This window comes from Amphiura filiformis, chromosome 7 (genome assembly GCF_039555335.1).
Source record: "Amphiura filiformis chromosome 7, Afil_fr2py, whole genome shotgun sequence".
Taxonomy (NCBI): Eukaryota; Metazoa; Echinodermata; class Ophiuroidea; order Amphilepidida; family Amphiuridae; genus Amphiura; species Amphiura filiformis.
This window is the reverse complement of record NC_092634.1, coordinates 70,594,432-70,616,909: the sequence shown is the minus strand read 5'-3', so window position 1 is coordinate 70,616,909 and position 22,478 is coordinate 70,594,432. Positions and strand designations below refer to the sequence as shown.

The window sequence follows — 22,478 nt, the reverse complement described above, 5'->3', positions numbered from 1 at the left end:
TTTCTGGATCTGGACGTTATCCTCTGAATAAACGGGTACCCGCATCGCATCAGAGTTGGTACAAACCAATGACCTAAGACTGGATTTGGCGAAATTTAATTCAGGTAGTCCCTAACGGCGGTCTTGAAGTTTTTGTAGTCTGGTATGTCTAATATGTCGTGGGGCAGTCCGTTCCAGTGTGGAATTGTCCATGGAAAAAAGCTATTTGCGTAGGTCGATGAGTTGACTCTAATCTGCATGTATGAAGATGGGTGGTGTCGTCTGGTCATTCGTGTTGGTCGGGTGAGGTGGTCCTGCCCGTCTATGTCGACGAGATTGTGTGTAATTCTGTACATCAAGCTAAGTCTGGTGATAAGGCGATTCAAGTTGGTTGAGCATTTGCTTAACACTTGCTTCTCTGGAGTAGTTGTTGAAGCATAACCTAGCAGCTGACCTCTGTATCATGTCTAGCTGGTGTCTCTCTTCATTTGTGGAAGGGATCCAAGCTACCGATCCATAAGTCAGTTTGGGTTGAATGAGCGACAAATAGAGGCGAGACTTGATGTATGTAGGACAAGCTTTGAAGTTCACCAAAACTGCCTGTCTAATTTTGGCCCTGGAAACATAATCTATACCTCTTAGTTCAAATAGTTATTGCTTTTATAGCTTGGATTTATTAGTGTTGTTTTGATTTCAAATATTAAGCATTATTTTTAACATGTAGCATATGTCCACAGACATTAAGTTTGCCTATGCTGAAGCAACTGCTCGTCCAAAATGATTGAGTGGTTGTGATCGGCTAGCTAACACCCTGGTACTAAGTGTTAAAAAGTGACTAACAATAACATAACTTTACATAGATTGATCCGGTAACCACAAGTAAACCACAATCCTAATCTTTATAGGTGTACAGGGATGTGCCACGGTTTGGGGTACCTTTTCAGCAATTTTGGTATATCGATGGTTGGGTTTTCAGTGAAGTGGGCAAAAGTGTCCTTAAATTAGGGATTCAATCATGTTTCACCGTTGTTCATCACCGTTTAACAACAATGCGACGCGTCGTCTGCGTGGTTTACTTGCGAGGGCAGCTTTAGCTGCCCGAGCGGCTAAACTACGCAGACGCTTGGCCGGACGCCGAAGTTGTTAAACGGTGATGAACAACGATGAAACATGATTGAATCCTTTCAACGAAAAGAAGCTAAATATCGTATAATTCATGATTATTTTACGAGGAATGTCAGTTAATCATTGCCACTCAGCCTTACAAAAACTTCGATGATTTCTCTTTTGATATCAGCAATAAAACTACAGAATAAAACGGCAATGTTTAGCCGCTACCTGAAAAATACTGAATTCAACTTGTAAGCTGGCATATGCACAAATGTTCCAGGCATGACGAATTATACGGCGCTCTGGCGTAACGCGTAGTCTCGCTTCGCGTTCGCAGTAGATACGCTTCAGTAAAAGTGTGGGTTCATCACGGTTTAACAACGGTTGGCTCCTGTACAAAGGTATAGGAAGAGTTGTTGAAAGCTTTATAGTTTACCATACCGTGTTGACAGGTACACACAGTCGCTCACTAACTGCATGCAGCTGTGTGCTTTGTGTTTGCCTGTGATAGTGAAAATATTTATGAGGTTGAGGAAAACAAATACAACATTTATTTTCAGGAAAGAAGTGAAAGCTACTGGTCCCTCAATATTGGCCGATTGTGACTTTTTTCCTCCACTCAGTGTACAGACAGGAACCATTAGATTTCACTACTTTCCCTCAAAACATGATGTATTTGTATTTCAACAACTCCTCCTATACCTTTGTACAGGAGCCAACCGTTGTTAATCCATGATGAATCCACACTTTTACTGTAGCGTATACGCGAACGCGAGCGAGACTACGCGGTACGCGAGAGCGCGTAAAATTTGTCATGTCTGGAACTTGTGCGTGTGCAAGCTTGCAAGTTGATTCCTGGTTGAATTCAGTATTTTTCAGGTAGCAGCTAAACATTGCCGTTTTACGGGCCGTTTTATTCTGTAGGCTGTAGTTTTATTGCTGATATCAACAGTGAAATCATTGAAGTTTTTGGCAATGATTAACTGACATTCCTCGTGAAATAATCATGAATTATACAATCTTAAACTTCTTTTCGTTGTTGAAAGGGATTCAATCATGTTTCACCGTTGTTCATCACCTTTTAACAACTCGCGTCCAGCGCGTCTTCATGGTTTACTTCGCTCCACGCAGACGATGTAGCCGCATTGTTGTTAAACGGTGATGAACAACGGTGAAACATGATTGAATCCCTAAATTACTCCTGTACAGAGTCCAGACTTTGATCTACACTTTACTCCATTGAAGAGAGTCTGTGGGCTTGATTGGATCACTAGAATAGCCTCAATTATAACCTCTAATCTAATAACGCAGGATGCAAGGTCTATTGTAGGCTATAGCTTTATTTACTAGATATATAACACACACAAAAACTATAAGATGTAGGGTGTAAAGCAGTAAACTTCCCCATCTTTTATTGCACTATAGGCCTCACCAATCGGCCCAGAATCCAACATTCTTGAACCCAGTGAGATGCAATGCAGAAGGCTGTTTCTGGACACACCAATCCTCAGCAAGAGAGACTTGAAGGTCATCAAGGCAATGAACTACAAAGATTGGAAGGTTGGTATCTAGAGAATAAGCGATAGAATTTTTATTTTGCCTATCCTCTACCGTGTGATAGATTTGACAGGCAGGTCCAATATTTTGAGTAGTGGATGCGGCGCAGCCGGTATCCACTACGATAAAAATATTGGACCTGCCTGTCGCCTATCATAGGTAGAGGATAGGCAAAATAAAAATTCCTATCGCTTATTCTCATTCTTAGTCAGTTAAATATTATTTTAATAACTGTAAACAATTTTTTTAAGCAAAAACTAAGTTAACGTAATAAAAACTCCCGCATTATAGAATAAATGAAACTTGATTACAACTTCACGTATTCTGTTGCGCGTACTGCTAGCGCGTTCACGTATTCCGCACTAGTCTACGCATCCAGCGCGATACATACGTGCACCTCTACACGCGTGTTACGCATTATCAAGACGCATGATGACGCGGGGTCGTCTACGGCCTGATAGACGGCACCCGAAATCATGCAATTGTCCAATCAGAAATGTGTCTACGAACTAGACCACTCCCACTGACTAAGAATAGAGTGTACATGAGACCACATTAAGTTCAAGTGCAAAGTTTATTTATTTTCCATCAAAACACATTAAAAAATGCCAAAATATATCAAAACGAAAAACAACAGCAGGATGGAGAAGGTGCAAGGAAAAGCTAGTAGCCTGAAACGATTGCACCACCATACAATACATAAAAATTAATAAAAATATTAATTAAACAATATTATTTTAAACATGTAATCACAATCACAAAAGTCGTAAGCATGGGGGAATATGGCTACATTGATGCATATAGATTTTCATATTCAAGATAAATTAAGACGTCTGAAAAAAAAATGATTTTACAAAAAAAAGATGTAAAATCATTTCAAATCAGCCTATGTGGGGTTACTATAGTCTATTAGGTTTCCTTGAGACATAGGCGCACATAGTATTAAATCAATCAATCAACCATTTTTCTTCCTTTTATTAATAGTCTAAGACCATAGACATCACATACCTGGTGGAAGATGGCAGTAACGGCTTAGTACCAGCTATTGATCGTATCTGTAAGCAATGCTCTGAGGCTGTGGATGAGGGCTATACTATGCTGGTGTTATCTGACAGGGGTGCAGGACTTCAACATGTTCCTGTTGGGTAAGTACATAAATGGCACAAGATGTATTATATACACTTAGATAACTTTGTGCTACAATACAGTTTGACCACATAGTTCCATACCATCTGATCATAGGCCTGCATAGATCCGGGATGGAATCCCCATATTTTGATGAGGGATGATTCATACAATTTACATTTAGGCCAACCATAATTAAAACAATATGTTTCAAAATTTTCGAATTGTATTGCTCCAGCAGTTATGATATAAGAAGCAAAATACACCAGGCACAAAAAGAAACTCGTCAGTTATATTCATCCATCCTTGCTGTTCAATAACTTGATAATTTTGGATTATTCTGAAATATACATTTTGTTAATTGGACTTTTCTTTCTCATTTGACACCCTGTTCGTGAACATTGAGCAAGAATTGACCAAGATATGCACTTCCAAACTCTCAAACCCCAAAATTTAAAGTTGCAATTTTAACGATTCAACTGTGCCTGTTACACTGTGTGCTGTATTGATTGGCCTGTGGTGCTTGTGTGCAATACAACGATGAGTTCCCATTGAAAATCGTTGAAAATGTAACTTTTGATTTTGTGGTTTGAGACTTTGGAGGCGCATATCTTGGTCAATTCTTGTTCGTTTTTCACGAACAGGGTGTCAAATGAGAAAGAAAAGTCCAATTAACAAAATGTATATTTCAGAATAATCCAAAATTATCAAGTTATTGAACAGCAAGGATGAATATAACTGACGAGTTTCTTTTTGTGCCTGGTGTACTTCCAGTAGTGGTTACCGCAATGCACCACGTTTACACCATCTACAGCATACCTCTGGTGTTAAATTTTACTGGGGTAATAATGAAAAATTTAAGTTTTTATGAAGAAAAATGGGGGATAAGGCTGTCAATCGGCATGGTAACATCCCTTTTAGTGAACTTAATTGTCTTATCTAAAGTGAACAAAACTTTCTCTGCACAATTTATGTGACCTGGGGTAGAATTCAATTAAGAAATATGGGTTATGTAGTATCCTTTATAGATTGTTAATGACTTCGAGGTTGGGAAAAAGTACACAAATGTAATGAAGATTACAACAGTTTTGTAAAATTTTAGTAAAACATTTCAAACAATATTTCTCTCTAAAAAAAATGAGTTTCCCAATAGGTCAGTTCAGCTGTACCAAAATTTGCCAAAACCATCCCGCAATGCATCAGAAATTTGTGGTTACCATCGTAGGATCTTTCACAGCCTGATTACATATTTCTTACACATTTTCTGCAGGTCTCTGCTGGCATTGGGGGCAGTCCATCACCATCTCATTAGTACAAGACAACGTCTCCGCGTGGGTCTCATAGTTGAAACCGGTGAAGCGCGTGAGATGCACCACTTCTGCCTCCTCATTGGCTACGGCGCCGACGCCATCTGCCCGTACCTCATTTACGAGAATCTTGTGAGTTTGCGAAATCAGAATCTGCTAGGAGAAGATATAAGCGATGATGAAATAGACCGACGTGTCATCAAGTCAGCCGGGAAAGGAATTAGGAAAGTGATGGCCAAGATGGGCATATCAACTCTACACAGCTATAAGGTAATGCATGAGTAGATTGGCCAGGCTATTCCTCTTGAAATACATACACCCCCTATGAAGACATGACCTTAATCTCCTACACAGGGAGTGTGAATTGCTGTAAAACACAAGTTGTCCAATTTAGTCCCATTGATTAAGATGGGACTGAAATATATGTGCCCTGTATGGAGTTAACATAATGGGGGAACTTCTGTTTTTCACTACAAAGTGTTATAAGTGTTGCTGTAATATCTTACAAAAGAAAGCTACTCAATTGACCCCAAGTCATATACAAATATTTTTGTTGGCCATGCCAGCGAAACACATGTGACTACCAGTCGCTGATGGTGTGCTTGGCGCCAGAGGGGTCTGGGGTTCAGTTGCTGATGGTGTGCTTGGCGCCAGAGGGGTCTGGGGTTCAGTTGCTGATGGTGTGCTTGGTGCCAGAGGGGTCTGGGGTTCAGTTGCTGATGGTGTGCTTGGCGCCAGAGGGGTCTGGGGTTCAGTTGCTGATGGTGTGCTTGGCGCCAGAGGGTCTGGGGTTCAGTTGCTGATGGTGTGCTTGGCGCCACAGAGGGGTCTGGGGTTCAGTAGCTGATGGTGTGCTTGGTGCCAGAGGGGTCTGGGGTTCAGTTGCTGATGGTGTGCTTGGCGCCAGAGGGGTCTGGGGTTCAGTTGCTGATGGTGTGCTTGGCACCAGAGGGGTCTGGGGTTCAGTTGCTGATGGTGTGCTTGGCGCCAGAGGGGTCTGGGGTTCAGTTGCTGATGGTGAGCTTGGCGCCAGAGGGGTCTGGGGTTCAGTTGCTGATGGTGTGCTTGGCGCCAGAGGGGTCTGGGGTTCAGTTGCTGATGGTGTGCTTGGCGCCAGAGGGGTCTGGGGTTCAGTTGCTGATGGTGTGCTTGGCACCAGAGGGGTCTGGAGTTTGAATCCCAAAGGAAATGGACAACTTCTTTGTTCTCTTTAAAGATTTTCTCTTTCCTTTCCCAGCACCCTTTCAGCATTGTGGTTAATGAAATGTCTGTATATAGGCTGTCAAGGATTCAGCAGTTATCCCCAAACCCTCTGTCTCGAACGGAAGCCATAATAAGCCAAATCGGCATTGGAAGTTTGCAATGCATTGTAGGACAGTTTTTGCAGTTATAGTTGCAGTTACTTTGTCCTTTGACCTTTCAGAAAATTCAGAAATATTATGTTTTTTACGTACAAAATATAATCTCAAATGTTTTACAATACTTAAAACAAATATAAAAAATATTAGTATTTTATAAATTAATTATTTTATTTTATTTTAATTTATTTTTAATGATCAACATTATGACAATATTAAGAAAATTAATAATAATTACGTCAATTTTCCCGATATGTCAGAGGTCAAAGTGTCCCAAAACTGGTCTCAAAAACCGGAAGTTAGAATGGCGATTGGGCTTATTGACTGAGATTCTCATTTTATTTTTTGTCAATTTCCTGTATAGGGAGCACAAATCTTTGAAGCTGTCGGCATAGGCAAGGAAGTTATTGATAAGTGTTTTGTGGGCACAGTCTCAAGGTTGGAGGGTGTCAACTTTAGCGTCATAGCAAACGAGGTATGTATACAAGGATCTGTTTGCTGACAGTAACATTTTGGGATATATATAGGCATAAGGCACAATACGACGATACTCTCGTAGAGAGGACTGTACTTCAAAGGAAGAAGAAGGTTGGATGAATTTTGTGTCATGAGCTATCACCAAAACATTTATCAGTAACAATATTAAATGTAGAAGGGGAGCAAAGAAAATATTCAATTGGAATCCCGCTTCAGCCAATGATTTTCACAATTCTGAACAGTTTATTGATTTAATTCAGTTTCAGGCAGTGACACATTTACTGACTTATAATAATAATAATATTTATTTGAATTACTTGCAAAATACAAAGTAACAAAATAACAGTACATTTATACACACTTTACATTTCTTACACATGACTAAAGCAAGTAATTCAGGATGAGTGAATGGGCTAAAAGCCCAAACACAGAAGTGCCCACTCATCCTGCACATGAATAAAAAGATTAAACTTGAAAGTACAAAAAAAAATATATAAAATATATATAAGCCAATACATAAAATAAAGGCATTTGAAAATACATAAGCCAAAACATTAAATACCACAAGATCATTTAAGCATATTCAAGTAAAAAGATTTACATTCAGACTTAAATACAACAAGATTATTAACATGATGCAATTCAGAGGGAATTCCATTCCAAAGACGTGGGAGGAAACAAACATGGAATTAAAGAAAGATGAAGATTTGGCAGATTGATGCAATAGCCTAGAATTATCTAAAATACTTCTTTGAACCAGTGAACTAAACGAAGGAGGCCCAATCTCATTGATTATTTTAAATCCCAAGACTAATCTTTGACACTTGTAAACATCCTCAAGCTTAATCAATTCAAGATCTACAAGCCTCTTAGAATATGACGGACGGTCATCAAAATCAACTTCAGGAAAATCTTTGTAGAACAAAGTACGAGTGATTTTCCTCTGGATTTTTTTTCCAACCTATCAATATGATTCCTTTGAAATGGAGACCAGACACAAACACAATAAACAATATGTGGCAAAATGAGAGATTTGTAAAGATTAAGTAAAGCATCAGAAGTCATATTTCTAGTACATCTAACTATAAAACCGGAGAGCTTAGAAATTTTATTAGCCACAATACCAATATGAGAGTCAAAAGAAAGGTCCTTACTGAAAGTAACTCCAAGCAGCTTGAATTCATCAACTTCTTTAAGCTCATCACTGCCCATAATATAAGAACTACAGAATTTAGGAGACTTAGATCTAGTCATGTGCATAGTGGAACACTTTGAAAGGTTCAAAGGAAGTTTGTTACAAACTGACCATTGAAAAATATTTTCAATATCCTGCTGAAGAATCTTATGGTCTAAATCACCATAGATAGGACGGACAATTGAATTATCATCAGCGAATTGGAAAAGAGAAGAAGAAACCACATCATTTAAGTCATTAACAAACAGCAGAAACAAAATTGGACCAAGCACAGAGCCTTGAGGAACACCAGAAGTTACATTACACCACTCAGAAACTACACCTTTGAAAATAATCCTTTGCCTACGCATGTACAAAAAGTTTTGAATCCACCTAAGAAGTTGACCTCTAATTCCCATAGAATGAAGTTTACCAAGCAAAAGATTGTGGTCTACTTTATCAAATGCAGAACTAAAATCCAAGAAAATACCATCAACAAGCCAACATTTACGATCATCCAATGATTTACTAAGCAAATGGAAAAATGTTGACAACATCTGCTCACAATTTCTGCCACTGCGAAAACCAAATTGATTATCAGACAGAATACCATTTTCATTGACATAATTCATTATACGAGAAGAAACTAATTTTTCCATAACCTTACCCACGATACTTGTCAAAGAAACTGGGCGGTAACTACTAACATCATCCTTGGGCTTTCCAGAACCCTTATAGATAGGGACAACATTGGCCTCTTTCCAAGCACCAGGGACTTGACCATGTTGTAGAACATCGTTAAACAGACCACATAATACTGGGGCTAATTCATTACAACAAACCTTCAAAAAGACAGGAAGTATGCCATCAGGACCAGGAGATTTGGACGAATCAAGATTCTTAAGAACATCAGCCACTTCACTTACTGTAATAGGCTCACAAGAAAAAGGGCTGCCCCATGTGAAGGAATGGAATCAGGCAAAGAGTCAAGATCAATAGGTTCATACATATCAACAAACTTGCTTGAAAAATGAGTATTGAATACATTAGCAATATCATCTGGATCAGTAATTACATCATTATCAACAGTAAGACAAGTATTTTCAGAACACTTTTTGGAAGAAGAAACATAAGACCAAAATTTCTTAGGATTTCTCTTAACATTTTTTGAAAGTTCGTATGTATAATTTCTATGACTATTTCTAATTGCAGCTTTCAATTTATTACTACAGTCCTTAAACTGCTGCAATGCTACAGGAGACTTACTTACTTTAGATCTTTTATATAACATCTTTTCTTTGTACATAATTTTCTAATATCCTTATTTATCCAAGGTAATGAATTATTTCTTTTAACCACTTTCTTGGGTACCGAGTTATCTATACAAGACATAATAATGGATTCGGCCTTATTCCACATAACATTAACATTATCATCAGAACATGAATACCATGGACTATTTACAAGCAAATACTTCATTTGATCAAAATCAGCCTTATTTAGACAGTAAACAGCCTTGTTAATTGGCTTAGTCTTAAGAGGAAACATATTCAACATACATTTAACTGCTGAGTGGTCACAACCATGCAAATTATAAGTGGAATTACAAGATAATACAAATGATGGATCAGAAACAAAAACCAAATCAAGAAAGTGATCAATACCATTAAGAGTCTTATAAGTAGGCTCTTTAAGAACTTGTGTGAAACCACTTGAGTGCATTACATCAAGAAGACTATTTGGCAGAGAGCCCTTTGTTGCATGCTCATTAATCCAATCAATATGAATGTTAAAATCACCAACAAGAGAACACAATTTATAGGATCTGTTTGAAGCTTGAATTTTACTAAGGTTATCATCCAAAATCTCCAAACCACATTTATTTTCAGATGGAGGCCTATAATAAACACCAAACAAACATTTCCCTTGATCAGTATTAAATTCTGCCCAAACAATTTCTAGATCTTTAGACAAAAACTCAGAACTTGCTACACCCCTTGAGAAATTTGTGGCTTTTTTTGCATATATCTCAAAAAATAATAACACACAGGTTACTAAAGTTATGTATTATGATAGGGGCAAGGAATCCAGTTACTACACTGGAATTTCAGTGACTCAAGACAAGCGGTACATTATTTATGATAAGAAAAGAAGTACCGCGTGAATGTACCTCATTTCTTAACATATAACATATATATATAATGAACCACTTGTCTTGAATCACTAAAATTTCAGTGAAGTAATTGGATTCCTTGCCCCTATAATATACATAGCTTTTGTTACCAGTGTGTAGTTATTTGTTGAGCAAAATTAGTCGCAAAATTTATCAGGGGGTGTGGTACCACCTTAAATTCATAGTTCTGAAGTTATCTGCAAAAATTGCAAATATTACAACCTCTTGAGAACTTTCCTGCTACAAATTTTGTAAACACTTGTCATTTGCTATCTCTTCCTATAGGCAATGCAGAGGCACCACCAGGCCTTCCATAAACGAGGCGGAGATATTAACCCACTCTTGGAGACTGGAAATTATCATTGGCGTAACGGTGGCGAGAAACATATCAACGACCCAGTGAGCATCGCTAACATTCAAGATGCAGCAAAGACCAACAACCAATCAGCGTATAATAAGTATAAGGAATCACAGCAGGAAACAGTAAGTATGTTCAAAAAATGAAAACTACTTCCAAATATGTATCTGAAATGCCAGCCCTGATTTGAAGTGTTTTAGTGAAACCACTGACTGACTATTAAAAATAACCGTCCACCACAAATGTGTTGCGATGTCAGCATTTATCACTTTTTTTAGATATTGGGCAAGCAAATTTTCCTCAAAATAAGCTTTACAATGATATAGTACGATTAGTACCTGTAAAGGAGTAAAAATCAAAAACTGGTTTGGGAAATCGTTTTGTTTTCTACTGTTTTTTTGACGGTTCAGTTTGTCCCATTTGCGGTGGATGTATACTGCCCTCCCATGACAAAAGGAAGTATGGGACAATATTTTCAAAATGACTTTTTTGGCTTAAATTAACTGTTTATACCCCTATCTTTTTGTTTAATAAAAGTTTGGCTAAGTTATATCTTCAAAAAGTAGGTAAATCGGAAAAATAATACTTGCTTCCTCAGAGTTGTACACACAAAATATAGGGTATTTGGCGAAAAACCACTACAAAAGGAAGCATGGGACGTACAATTGGAAAATTGTGATGATTTTATGTAAATAATTAATCATTGTTTTAAGGAAATTTATACTAGTTGATAATGTACACTAATTTAACATACAAGAACCCCATATAGTATGAATATTACGTAAAATATTTAATAAATCAAGGAAAATCTGGTTTTTGCGCCATATCTCAATAACATCAATTTGTCCCATACTTCCTTTTGTCATGGGAGGGCAGTATAGACGGTTATGGTCACAATTATTGGTAAACAGAATCATTGGGTTATTCCACTTGAAATCCATACACCTGCTATGGAAGACATGACATTAATCTCTCACACAAGTGTGGATTTCAAAATGGAGTTACTCATTCAGGTAATCCCATTTGAAATTCACACTCCCTCTGTGGATGTTTAAGGTCTTCCATCGGGTTGTATGGATTTTAACTGGAATAGCCCATTTAATTATGTTTTCTCGTCCGTTTTATCCCTTTACAATGTGATGATATTGTTTGTCAGGTTCGCCAGTGCACACTGCGTGGTCAGCTGGATTTCAAGAAGTCTGAGAATCCTGTTGATATCTCCGAGGTTGAGGAAGCTAAGGAGATTGTTAAGAGGTTTGTGACAGGTGCCATGAGCTTTGGCAGCATCTCTATTGAAGCTCACACATCATTGGCTATCGCTATGAACAGGTAATTTCAGTACATTACAAGTGCTAGATATCATCATAAATGGTTTTGTGCAACAATATTTGGGAAGACCTAACTAAGGGATTAAGAGATTAGGGGCAGGCAGGAATAGTTTAGTTGGTGACCAATAGTCTATGTTGATTCCAATGTTCAAGTCTTGTCAACAACCCAGAATTGTTTATTTTGATGTGAAAGTGTACATACACTTGGGAATATATTATGTGCCTTTTATTTTTGAACGGTATTGCATGTATGCGACTAAGAGCCAAAAACAATCCTATTATGAGTTCAACGTCTGGGTAGTATTGCTGTCTCATTTCTTCTTTGCTTTCGATATTGTCTGTTGCCACATTTAACAAGGAATGTCCGATACCGCCTGCTATGTATAGTAAGTCAACTAAGCCCTCATGAATTTCAAATACTAAATCTTACATTTCTGGAGATGTTTAAACCACCAGATAAGTCTTCATAAGTACCATTTTGTGTCTTTTCTTCATACAGGATTGGTGCAAAGAGCAACACTGGTGAGGGAGGTGAGGATGAGTACCGCTATATGAATGCGGATGACCCCATGAACAGTCAACGATCCGCCATCAAACAAGTGGCATCTGGAAGATTTGGTGTCAACAGTTCTTACTTGGCCCATGCTGATGAATTGCAGATCAAAATGGCCCAAGGAGCTAAGCCTGGAGAGGGTGGAGAGTTGCCTGGATATAAGGTATGGATTAGATGGCTTAAATCATCCCATGCAACTTGGAAGTGAACTACCGGGTACTGCACTTGCTAAAAGTTTGGTTATCCCAAGCAACCCGCTGCATTGAATAGTAGTGAAATCGAAGTACACACATGATTACGCGCAAGTTGTTTACTAATACAAATTTGTTTTTCACCAGCTCAAGGTTCATTTAATTACCCTCCAACCTCAAGACTCATTTGAATCTTTTACAAATAAAGTCAAATTTCAATAGACTAGACTAGACTTGATTGGTGGAGAGGGCTAGATCTTCCATCTGTGTGCTGGGGTTTCTATTAATCTCATCAGTCTAACCTTAAACATTCATTTTATTCTTTGCAGGTTTCTGAAGACATCGCCAAGACCCGGCACTCTGTCCCCGGTGTAGGTCTCATTTCTCCACCACCTCATCATGACATTTACTCCATTGAGGATTTAGCTGAGTTGATCTACAATCTCAAGTGTTCTAATCCCAAAGCCCGTATCAGTGTGAAATTAGTGTCAGAAATGGGAGTCGGTATAGTTGCTGCAGGCGTAGCAAAGGTACAGTGTATGTTTTCTTTGTGGAGGGGTTGGACCCAGGGGTGCTATTGGCCGAAATATTGACCGGTACTGGTAGTAATCTAAATTTATGTATAATGGCCAAGTTATATTTGTGAGGTCTTTACTTTAAAATCTGTTACCAGCTTAAAAGATTAGTATTTTTAGGGATGGGAAAATGGAAAGGATTATTACATTTTAGGATAAGGGTTAGGATGATGGTTGGGGTGGCAATGACAGGGGTGTGATTTGTCTAGATTTTACAGATTTTTTGTGGCCAAAATTTACGCAATTTTATTGATTTTCAGCCTGTTTTAGGGTATTTTTGCCCGATTTCACACTGATTTTCTGGATTTTTTATTGTTTTCTGGATATTTCTTATCATTGTACTTGCTTTTAATTTATGTATAAACATATTTTGTTACACACATACCATGCAGGGTAAAGCTGAACACATTGTAGTGTCTGGACATGACGGTGGCACTGGAGCTAGTACATGGACTGGTATCAAACATGGCGGATTACCATGGGAACTCGGTGTGGCCGAAACTCATCAGGTGCTGACCCTGAATAACCTGAGGTCAAGGGTCAGGATTCAAACAGATGGGCAGCTGAGAACAGGTTTGTATTATATGTATGTTGAAGCATTTTTCGATGGCCTTGTATGATTTACACTATTGAAAATTTCTATCGAAATAGTACTGCATACGCCAACATTTTGGGGTACAGATATTTTTGTGGTTTCAAGTATCACTGACAATTTCGCGAGGTGTTAAATTAGCAGTTGTTGGCAACTTATATAATAAAATACTTTGGGGTTCATTCATAGGATTGAGGGCATAAACAGCGATCATGCCCGAAATCCTATGAATGGACCCCGTTCATACATACCCAACATTCTTAGCAATTTAATACAGATGAAAATAATAATGGTTTACAAGTTTAAAAACATTTCCATACCGTTTTCCTTCATAAATTGGAAGAAAATTAGTAGGCCTACTTGCAGGAAGCAGCTTGGCTCATGAGGTCAACGGCCGGGAGTCAACGCGTGATACGCGTCATCTTTTGTGCTCCGCATGAGATGGGCGCGGTGACATACGCGTGTACGCAACACTAGCAAATCGTGGAACGTGTTAATTGGATTCCAACGCTGCGTGACGCACCTTGTTTATGCCCTGCGTACTGGTCATAAACGGTATTTATGACCAGCAAAAACGGGCGCAAATCCAATCAGAAACGTCGTTATATCGTGAGTATGTATGAAATAAGGTTATTATTTTTGCGGGCTCATATTAATTCGCAAAAATAAAACCACCGCAAAAATTTCAGGGTATACAGTAATAATAATGAGCATATTAATGTTTAAACTTAACCTCTTCTATGTTGCAGGTCGCGATGTGACTATTGCCGCATTGCTTGGTGCTGATGAGTTTGCCTTCTCCACCGTACCACTTATCGTTCTTGGTTGCATCATGATGCGCAAGTGTCATCTCAACACATGCCCTGTCGGCATAGCAACACAGGTCAGTTTGTTTTTTCCTCATACAATGTTTTTCTTACAGTCATCTTTTCTAAATTGGCACCATTTTGAATGTTAAAGCAATATTGTAACATTGGATGAGGATGATGATGGTAGGTGATCCATCGACAGCTCCCCCCTCCCATTTTAGCCCATCAAAATTGAGCTTTTGATATCAGAAAAATCTCTTAATGTTTCTTCCTATTTCCAGCATAATCCTCGATCATCCATAGTGATGGTACACCACCCATACGTGTACTGCTCTATGGCCCTCACGTTTTTGCATCTAATATCCTTAAAACCGTTGGTATCAGACCTCTCTTTGAGGTACAAAATACAATATGAAAAAATCAGCCCATCCCCACCCACCTGTAATGATCTGATAACAGAAACCAATGTACAACTTTTATCCATAGGACCCAGAACTACGCAAGAAGTTTGAGGGCAAACCAGAGCATGTCGTCAACTATTTCTTCATGCTCGCTGAAGAGATTCGTGAGTACATGGCTTCTATGGGATTCCGTACCTTCCAGGAGATGATCGGACAGAGTGATATGCTCAAACCAGCAGATGTGGCACTGAACAGCAAGACCAAAATGCTTCGATTTGATCGCGTCTTGAAGAAAGCTACCGATTTGCGAGATGATGTCAGTATTGTCGGAGGATGTATGAAGCAAGACTTTGAACTGGAGAATAGACTAGTAAGTTGGAAAATTCAGCAAGTAATTACTTTTATCATATTTGATTAAAGATTAAATCTAATGATCCAAACACAAGAAATTATTCCTGCCTCGGAATTTTCAGATAACTCTCCATCCTCCATCAGCGAGACTGGCCATGACCTTGGACTATATACAGTCTCATAGACTCCTGGAAGTTTGTACCTGCTTCTGTCTTTGTTGAGAGTTGGCTGGTTAACTTTAATTTGCACCGCCTCCTTGACGTCTCATACAAGCCATCTGTAATCTTTGTCCAAGATCTTGACCTTGTCTAAATTCACAAAATCATACTTGCCGACTTTCAAGCCTCAGGCTAGCTCACTTCAATCAACCACTTTGAATGATATCTATGGCCACAATTGCACATGTCTGATCTTGTGTGCTATCATGTAGACAGATGTTGAACAACGTATAGAGATTCAGTAAATAGATGCATTTTGTAGGATTGTAGATTAAATAATTAAACATTTTGCAATCAAATTAAAAGTAACTCACTACTTTAGCTTTTGCCATCTGGGCTGATGGCTTGATCACAAGTGTCTTGGTCCACTGCTTTTCCTTGAAAACGGCTTGTTGACATTTCCGGAAGTGATGTTGTTTTGTTTTGATCAATGGATCGATATCGTGATCGAGAGAGACGATACCTTCGTCATGGTTGATTGCTTTGGCCCCTTTTGGGTTTGGATGGCTTCCCTTATTCTTCTGGTGAATGTGTTTGAGTCTCTGTCAAGTACTTTTGCCCCTTCCCATTCAATGACGTGGTTTTCCTGAGCGACGTATAGAGATTGTTTAATACTTTTATACTTTGGCAATAACAACACATCTTACGTTCCACAAAGATGTTGTAAAGGCAAAAAATTGAAAACTTTCATTGATTGGAAATTGGGTCAGCACCATGAAATCAATCAAGTTAATTTAGTGACAAAACAGGCTAAAACTGGACAATGCTAGACCAGTGATACCATTTAGGTCTAGGTCCAGGGACACTCCAAAATCGAAAAAATAAATAACTTAAAAAAAAAAAAATTATACTCGAATGTGGGACTATACTTGGACGAATACGGTACTAGAGATTCATAATACTTCAATATTTGCCAGTACCAAAGACTCATACTTCAATTGCTATTTTATTTGTTTGCCTTTTCAGGACAACAAGTTGATAGAAGCTGCCCATGATGTGTTGAATGGAAACAGCAAAGAACTGAAATTGGCTTATAAGGTTGACAACTCCTGCAGGGCATTTGGCACAACACTCAGCTATGAAATAGCAAGGTATCTTAGTCACATTCTGTGATTATGTATGTGTGTGGAGGAATGGGTTGTCTGTGTAGACAAGGGGCTGTTGCTGATCTGGGGGTGTAGGGGTGCGTGTGTGTTTGCCATAAAATGAGGACACACATGACATTTTACATTTAAACCGTGAACCACTCTGCAAAGTGGACGGTCCACAGTTTTGGAGGTCTGTAAACGACAACGATTGCAGGTACAATGCATTTGCGAGATACATCCTCTATCGTGGGTGGGGGGTGTTTGCCGTCAATTAGGACACACACATAACATTTTACATTTAAACCATGGACATCACTGCAGTGGGGGACCCTCGATTCAAGGAGGTCTGCAAATGATCAATATTGCAAGTGGAAAACATTAGATAAGTTGTTTGTACAACATGTATCTGTTTGCTTTGCAGCCGCTTCTGTGAGAAGGGTCTACCAGACAAGACGATTCAGATCAGCTTAGTTGGGTCTGCTGGACAAAGTTTCTGTGCGTTCTTGGCTAGGGGTGTTTATGTGACGCTAGAGGGAGATGCAAATGACTATGTAGGAAAGGTAATATACAAGATGGCTGCTTGCATTCACACTCTATGCTCGGTTTTGCAATTTTGAAGCATATGGCGCATAATTACAAGTTACTACACACATGTCTGTGATGTTTTATGTTATCTGTTGTTGGCGACTTCTTGACAGGTCAACATTGCTCCCTCCATGTCAGCAACTGTTCAACAGCGGGAGTGTACCCCATACGGATCACGAAAACATTAATAACATTATACCACATCATGATAGTTTGATCAGCTCGTAACTGTTTTCTGTATTAATTTACAAACTATGTTGAGGCCTAGAAAATCTGTAAGAGTCCATTCTCATAGAGATTCTTCTAAACTGATTTGTGTAAATCTAACGAAATAGATATTTTGAGACAAAAAGTAAATAGGAGATGCTGATGTGAGAATCCAAACGGATTACTTACATAATTCAAGTAACTCTAGTTATACAATTGCCCACTTTCACAGGGCTTATCATACTTATATGATACAAATAACTCACTCTACAACTTGGCAATTGCACTTTCACAGGGCTTATCTGGTGGTACTGTGATAGTCTTCCCTTCCAAGGGTTTACCAGCTGCATACAAATCAGAGAACAACATCATCGTTGGTAATGTGTGCTTGTATGGAGCCACTGAGGGTATTGCTTACTTCCGTGGCCAAGCGGCTGAACGCTTCTGTGTGCGTAACTCTGGTGCGATTGCAGTGGTTGAGGTAAGTGTGCATGGGGGTATGCATAAAGGATAGAGTGTGTGTGATTGTGTGCTTGAACCAAAGAAGGTATCGCATACTTCCTTGGCAGGTAGCTGAATGCTTCTGTGTGTGTAACGTAAGGTGCCACTGCAGTGGGCGAAGTGAGAGTGGATATACAACAAGAGTATGATATGTGCAGGGGTGTTCATGCATGTGTGTTAGAACCACTGCGGGTATAGCTTGCTTCTGTGTCCAGGCCGCTGAATGCATCTGTGTGCGACTGCAGTGGTTTTCTTGTGAATTTCACATTAGTTAATATCAAACAAACAAATTAAGATAAACAGTCAAATCTAACTGTTGTGTGGACCTCTTACGCACAGATATCTCAGTTATTCCAATGATCGTCAAAGAAAAATGTTTTTAATGCCATGGCACCTTCATTATTTTAATGCTCTTGTGTTTATGTGTGTTATATTGGATTGAAGTAGGTAGCTTATTTAATGTCTCTCAGGGAACAAATTAGTGTTCATTAAATATGCTAATAAAAGTTTATGACCTTAGGCTTCAGATTTTTTTCCATTTTCCAAAACCATCAATTATTTACTCATTCCTTATAGGGTTGTGGGGACCATGGATGCGAATTTTGACCAACTTCACCAAAAATATTTGAAATTTGGGCGAAAATCAGGCTTTTTTATGATTTTTTTGAAAATTTTGCATTTTTTGAGCATTTTTGGTGCAAATTTCTCAAAGTTGGTCGAAATTCAAAAAAATAAAAATACGGGTCCTAGATGTTTTTATCTAGTTTTTAAAAATAATTTTAAAAAATTTTTTGGCCAAATAATTTTTTGTTACGTTACACTGAAAAAATTGGGCCAAAAACCTGTTTTTTGGGATTTTCTCCAAAATGAGCATTTTGGCCCAAATTGGACCTCACAGATGAATTTTTAAGTCATTTCCATTCTAAAATGTATACTTTTATATTCTTTAGACTAATAATTTAGCAGTTATGAGGTCCGAAAGTTTTCATAATTCCAGGGTTCAGACCAACCTTAAATATGCTAAGAAAAATTCATGACCTTTAGATGTTTTTTCCAAAGCATCAATTATTTACTCGCTTTTTACAGGGTTGTGGAGACCATGGATGCGAATACATGACCGGTGGCAGAACCATAATTCTAGCCGCTACCGGCAGGAACTTTGCTGCCGGTATGTCCGGTGGAATTGCCTATGTATTGGACAGGTGAGGGCTTATTGAATGTAATATAAATAAAAAGGGAAGGACATTTTGTTTTCAAATAATAATCCAGTTATCAAGAACCATCGGAACAGACTTGATGCTGATTGGTGTTATTGGTTTAAACAAAGGCAAAGATATAGCTCAGGGTCATTATAACCATACAAAGCAGACTGTCATGTTAAGTATCTGTTATGATGATTCAAAAAGAAGTAAACTCATGTTTGTGACGCTTTTGTATGAAATCTAGAAGGAATTCGCTGTAAATAGAAATATCATTAAAAAGAACAGATTCTGAACGTCTAAACTAAAAAAGAATTATGTTTGTCAACACCAAACCAGAGTTATACTTATTTGAATAAAACCAACCATTTTTATTGCTGCATGCGGTTTCACTTACCATGCCTGTAATGTACTGATTGGTATATGGCGTATATAACTTGGGTTTAGTGTTAGCAAATACAACAATTCTTTTTTAATTTTGGAATCTGCTCTTTTCAATGATATTTTCATTTACAGCGGATTCCTTCTAGATTTGGTACAATAGCATCACTAACTTTTGAATCGGTTTGTATGTGGGTCAGAGCCAGGGTTCGGTTTTTGCCGGCAAAAACCTGTTTTTGCCGACAAAGTGGCAATGACTGGCAAAAACCTGTTTTTGCCTGGTTTAAACCGGCAAAACTGGCAAAAACTTATGTATAGTCACTCAAATGTTAACAAGTACACAGAAAGCTCATAAACAGTAAACATACAACTTTTAATGAATCATTCAACATATTTTTTGTCTCATCAAGTCCTTAAAATGAAAAAGTTTTGAATTTGATATGCCAGATTTCAGTTAAATGCACTAAGTGAGCAATGAAAATGCATAATATGTTATTTTTAATTACAAAATCTGGCCATGTTACACTCCGGAAAATAATTTTTTAATTTAATAATTCATTTTGAGATCAAAAATCTGAACTTTAAATCACTTTTTTAGTTTTTGCCATTTTTGCCGACAAAAACTGTTTTTGCCAAGCGCTTAAAACTGTGGTTAAAACCGTGTTTTTTTCCACCTGCGGCAAAAACCTGCGAACCCTGGTCAGAGCAGACACATCCCCAATATGCCTATAGTGGAGAGGAATTGTGTGTGAGCACAATAAGGCACCACAGTCAAATTTGTTCATTGGATCGACCGTTGATGCTGCTTTGATGTTTGTTATTAATAAACTGTATACTAATTAATCAGAAGTAATGGCAAAATTATGTTGAACTATGCATTACGTACAAAGATTTATATCTTAAACATTTAAATATGTTTATCAACTAACAGTAGCTAATTGATTGTCATTTCATATATAATATGGATCGACCAAACATAGATGCTCGAAAGATCAAACTAATTTGATTCCATTGCCTAAGCTATTATTAAGCAAGTTCTTCTGGAGCTGGTACTTAAATGCCTTTGGTGTGGGGATGTTGACAATTGTTGATGGTAGAGACTTCCATTCTATGATTCAAAGTATGCCATAACATACCATGTCACATTCTGTACATTTATGACACCTGGTTCTTTTGTTGATATACATCTCCATTTGTAAGCAATGCCTTTTTTGCGAGGACCCCTGTTGTGTGATTTTTACAATTCGATATCAAAATAACACAGTCTCTGATCAGGCCTATTTTCAGGGTACATAGGTTTACAACAATATAACAAGATTTTTAGGTCTATAATAATAATATGAAGCTAATCTGAATTCCAAATCTTTTCCACCATAGAGCTGGTAATTTCCCACAGAAATGCAACAAGGAGATGGTAGCCTTGGAGTCTGTTGTCAAGGAGATTGATCAGAAATTCATCCAAGAACATCTGAAAGAGTTTGTGAAGCTGACTGGGTCAGAGGTCGCACAGCAAGTTCTCGACAACTGGGAGACAGAGGTCAAGAACTTTATTAAGGTAAGAAATAAAGGGTTCACAAAAAATAACTCCCCCTAAAATTACAAAACATTTTTTAGCATAACTTGACATATATTTCGTGGATTTGAAAAATTTAAAAACCTGTGAATAAAGGAATTGTTTTTCTATCCTCCCAACGTTCTTTCGTCTGAAAATCTTATTGTTTTGGCTAAAAATAATCACGTTTTCTAAAAATGATGCTTTCAGAAAAAGTTGCACTTTTCACCATCCTCATTTATGTCAAAATTTTAGCTTCAACAAATCATTATTTTGCACTACGTGATGGTTTCATGGGTGACTAAGAGTTCAGAGACAAAAAGGTGAAGAAAAAAAAACAATTAAATCAATCGTAACATTGATACCGAGAAAGTTTTGTACATTCCATGTATGGGATGTTGAAAAGCGCAACTTTTTTAAAGCATCATTTTGGAAAAATGTGATTATTTTTGACCAAAACAAAAAAGATTTTGAGAAGGGATAACTTTGGTAGGGTAGCAAAAAGATTCCTCTATTCACAGGTTTTTTAATTTTTCAAATCAACAAAATGAATGTTAAGTTATGCAAAGAAATGTTTTGTAACTCCTAAATTGATTTTACCATTTTTGAAACACCGGCTCAATAAAATCTTCTAGAAAAACCCACTACATGTTAATTAGTCATTGTTTTACACTGCAAGATGATTGCATGGGTGACTGGGTAATCGTATACATAAACATTAAAGAAAACAAAAACACCATTAAATAAATCAAAACATTGATATCGAGAATGTTTTTGTACATTAAATGTATAGGATGTGGAAAAGTGCAACTTTTTCTGAAAGCATCATTTTTGGAAAATGTGATAATTTTTGGCCAAAACAAACATATTTTTTAATGAAAGAACTTTGGGAGGGTAGGAAAATGATTCCTTTATTCACAGGTTTTAGATTTTTCAAAACAACTAATTCTATGTCAAGTTATGCAAAGAAATGTCTTGTAATTTTAGGGGGGAGTTATTTTTTGTGAACCCTTTAGCACATGTAATATGAGGATGGTTGCAACTTTTATAGAAGTGGAGGATGTGACATTAAAAAGTGACATACTTGATCACATGACTAACCACACTGTCCAACATTCAAATAGTGACTGTGAGCTTCACACATAGGCAGCTGATAACCTGCTAACTACGGTACTTGCTTACTTACTTAAGATGAGTGGTGTCCCCGAACTACAACAGCACGCCAAACCCTTCTGTCCTGCATGGCCGTTCCCAAATCCATAACATCCAGTCCAGTGTCCTGTTTCAATACATCCACGTATGTTAGAGGGGGTCTACCAGGTTTTCTGC

General features: G+C 37.9%; 1 protein-coding gene across 1 annotated transcript in view; it reads left to right on the top strand.

Annotated features, from left to right (window-relative positions):
• Positions 1-22,478, top strand: part of LOC140157567 (uncharacterized) — a 104,959-nt gene that overhangs the window by 61,570 nt on the left and 20,911 nt on the right. Inside the window, 16 exon segments of the mRNA XM_072180803.1 lie at positions 2,515-2,649; positions 3,631-3,791; positions 5,042-5,348; positions 6,801-6,911; positions 10,546-10,743; positions 11,775-11,947; positions 12,446-12,662; positions 13,020-13,220; positions 13,658-13,838; positions 14,607-14,740; positions 15,153-15,437; positions 16,603-16,727; positions 17,146-17,284; positions 17,812-17,997; positions 19,104-19,219; positions 20,975-21,152. Of these exon segments, the coding sequence (XP_072036904.1) occupies positions 2,515-2,649; positions 3,631-3,791; positions 5,042-5,348; positions 6,801-6,911; positions 10,546-10,743; positions 11,775-11,947; positions 12,446-12,662; positions 13,020-13,220; positions 13,658-13,838; positions 14,607-14,740; positions 15,153-15,437; positions 16,603-16,727; positions 17,146-17,284; positions 17,812-17,997; positions 19,104-19,219; positions 20,975-21,152 (2,847 nt within the window).